General features: G+C 78.0%; 1 protein-coding gene across 1 annotated transcript in view; it reads left to right on the plus strand.

The window, feature by feature from the left end:
• Nucleotides 1–1,860, plus strand: part of H696_05824 (hypothetical protein) — a gene marked incomplete at both ends in the record, with an annotated part of 5,221 nt that overhangs the window by 1,829 nt on the left and 1,532 nt on the right. The window contains one exon of the mRNA XM_009499625.1: nucleotides 82–1,828. Within this exon, the coding sequence (XP_009497900.1) occupies nucleotides 82–1,828 (1,747 nt within the window). The remainder of the gene's footprint in view (nucleotides 1–81; nucleotides 1,829–1,860) is intronic.

Consider the following 1,860-nt stretch of genomic DNA (forward strand, 5'->3'; position numbering starts at 1 on the left):
CCCCCCCCATGCCCCGGGCTCCGGATCCGACTCCGGCGGCTGGTCGGCCCTTCGGCCGCCCCGCGCAGCGTCGACACGCAGAAGTTCACCTTCAGCAAGTCGCAGAAGCGCGTCATCCGGCGCGTCCGCCGGGCGGTGGAGCTCCTGCAGGAGCAGACGCCCGGCTGCCCGCACACCGGGCCCGGGGCCCTGTCGGCCGGGGCCGCCGCCTCTCCCCCCTCCCGGCGCCCGAGCGTGGTGGAGCTCTTCGACGCGGCGGCCGGTGGCATGCCGGGCGGCGTGGCCAAGCCCGGCATGCCGGGCGCGCCCGGCATCGCCACCGGGCCCCTCGGCGGCGCCGGCGCCAGCACCGGCGCCGGGGACTCCATGTCCGTGGCCGACTGGCCGCTGCAGGTGACCACCCGGCCGGCGGCCTTCCGCCAGGAGGCCTTCGAGCTGTATGTCCGCCACCGGGCCCGGCTGCAGGGGACGCACTTCTTCTCGTCGCTGGATGTCGGATCGGCCGGCGGCGGTGCCGAGGCAGGCGGCCGGCGCTCGGGGGCCCCCGGGCCCGGGGGCTTCCCGGTGCCGGGGAGCCCGGCCTGCCCGGCCGCCGGGCCCGGTGCCGGGGCGGCCGTGTCCCCGGCCGAGCTGGCCCGCCTGGCGGCCCAGCCGCTGGGCGAGCTGGGCGTCGACCTGCACGAAGCCGAGCAGGCCTTTCGCCAGCTGTATGTCGACTCGCCGCTGTTGCTGGAGCGTGCGGATGGCGGGCCGACTGCGGCGGCCCCGGGGCCGGCCGGGGCCGGGGCCGATACCCCCTCCGGGCCCGGGCCCGGGCCCGGGCCCGGGCTCGATCCCGAGGTGGTCTTCGCCAACCGATCGCTGGACACCTTCCCGGCCATGGTGTATGGCACCTTCCATGACGAGTACCGGACCCCCTGCGGGCGGCTGGTGGCCCTGGCCCTGGTGGACCGGCTGCCGCACATGGTGTCCCGCACGCGGCCGGTCATCTTCGATCCGTATGTCCTGCTGGCGGCCGCCGGGCCGGGGTGCGTGCGGGGGCCGTGCGGGGCGGCCGGCAGCCGGCGCCCCGGCGGCGGCGGAGGTCCCCCCCTGCCGCCGGCCCCGACGCTGGCCGACATCGCCCAAGTGGGCAAGCTTTCCATCGGGGTGTACACCACGCTGGAGCTCATGTGGCGGACCAAGCACTTTTGCGGGCTGCTGATGCAACGCTACCATGCCGGCATGGCCGGGGGGGCGGCGCCATCCTCCGCCCCCTCGGGGTCGAGTCCCGCCGGCGCGGCCGCGGGGGATGGGTCGCGGGCCGGGCGGGCCGGGGCTCGGCCGGGCCGGCGTGTGCGTCGGCCGGCCGGGGCCGGGGCCGGGGCCGGGGCCGCGCCTCGGCGGCCGCCCGTCCTGGCTGACGCCATCCAATCGCTGGCGCATGGATCGGCCGGGGCCGGGGCCGGGGCCGCCTCGGCGGCCGGGCCGCCGGTCCAGCGCTATGTGCACTTCGGCTACTACTACTATGCCTCCTCGTCGCCGGCGTCGCACCTGGCCCTGCCGGCCTTCTCCGGCGGCGCCGGCCCCGGTGGGCTTGGCGGCGGGGGCGGGGGCGGTGCCGGGCGCGGCGCCGGCCCCGGCGCCCCCCGGCAATCGGCTCGCTTCACCGCCTCGTACCTGGGGTCCGGGGCGCTGGCCGGCGCGGCGGCCATGGCCCAGAGCGCCAACGCCCCGACCGGCCTGGAGATCCTGGACAGCCAGGCATTTGTGTGGCTCCCGCTGGACCTGTGCCGGCCGCTGTTGGCGCGCCATGCCCGGCGGGCCACCTTCGTCAGCGAGGAGACCGGTGCGTTTTTTTTTCTGTCCTCCCTTCCTCTC

The sequence above is a fragment of the Fonticula alba genome (genome assembly GCF_000388065.1).
Source record: "Fonticula alba strain ATCC 38817 unplaced genomic scaffold supercont2.14, whole genome shotgun sequence".
NCBI classification, from domain to species: Eukaryota; order Rotosphaerida; family Fonticulaceae; genus Fonticula; species Fonticula alba.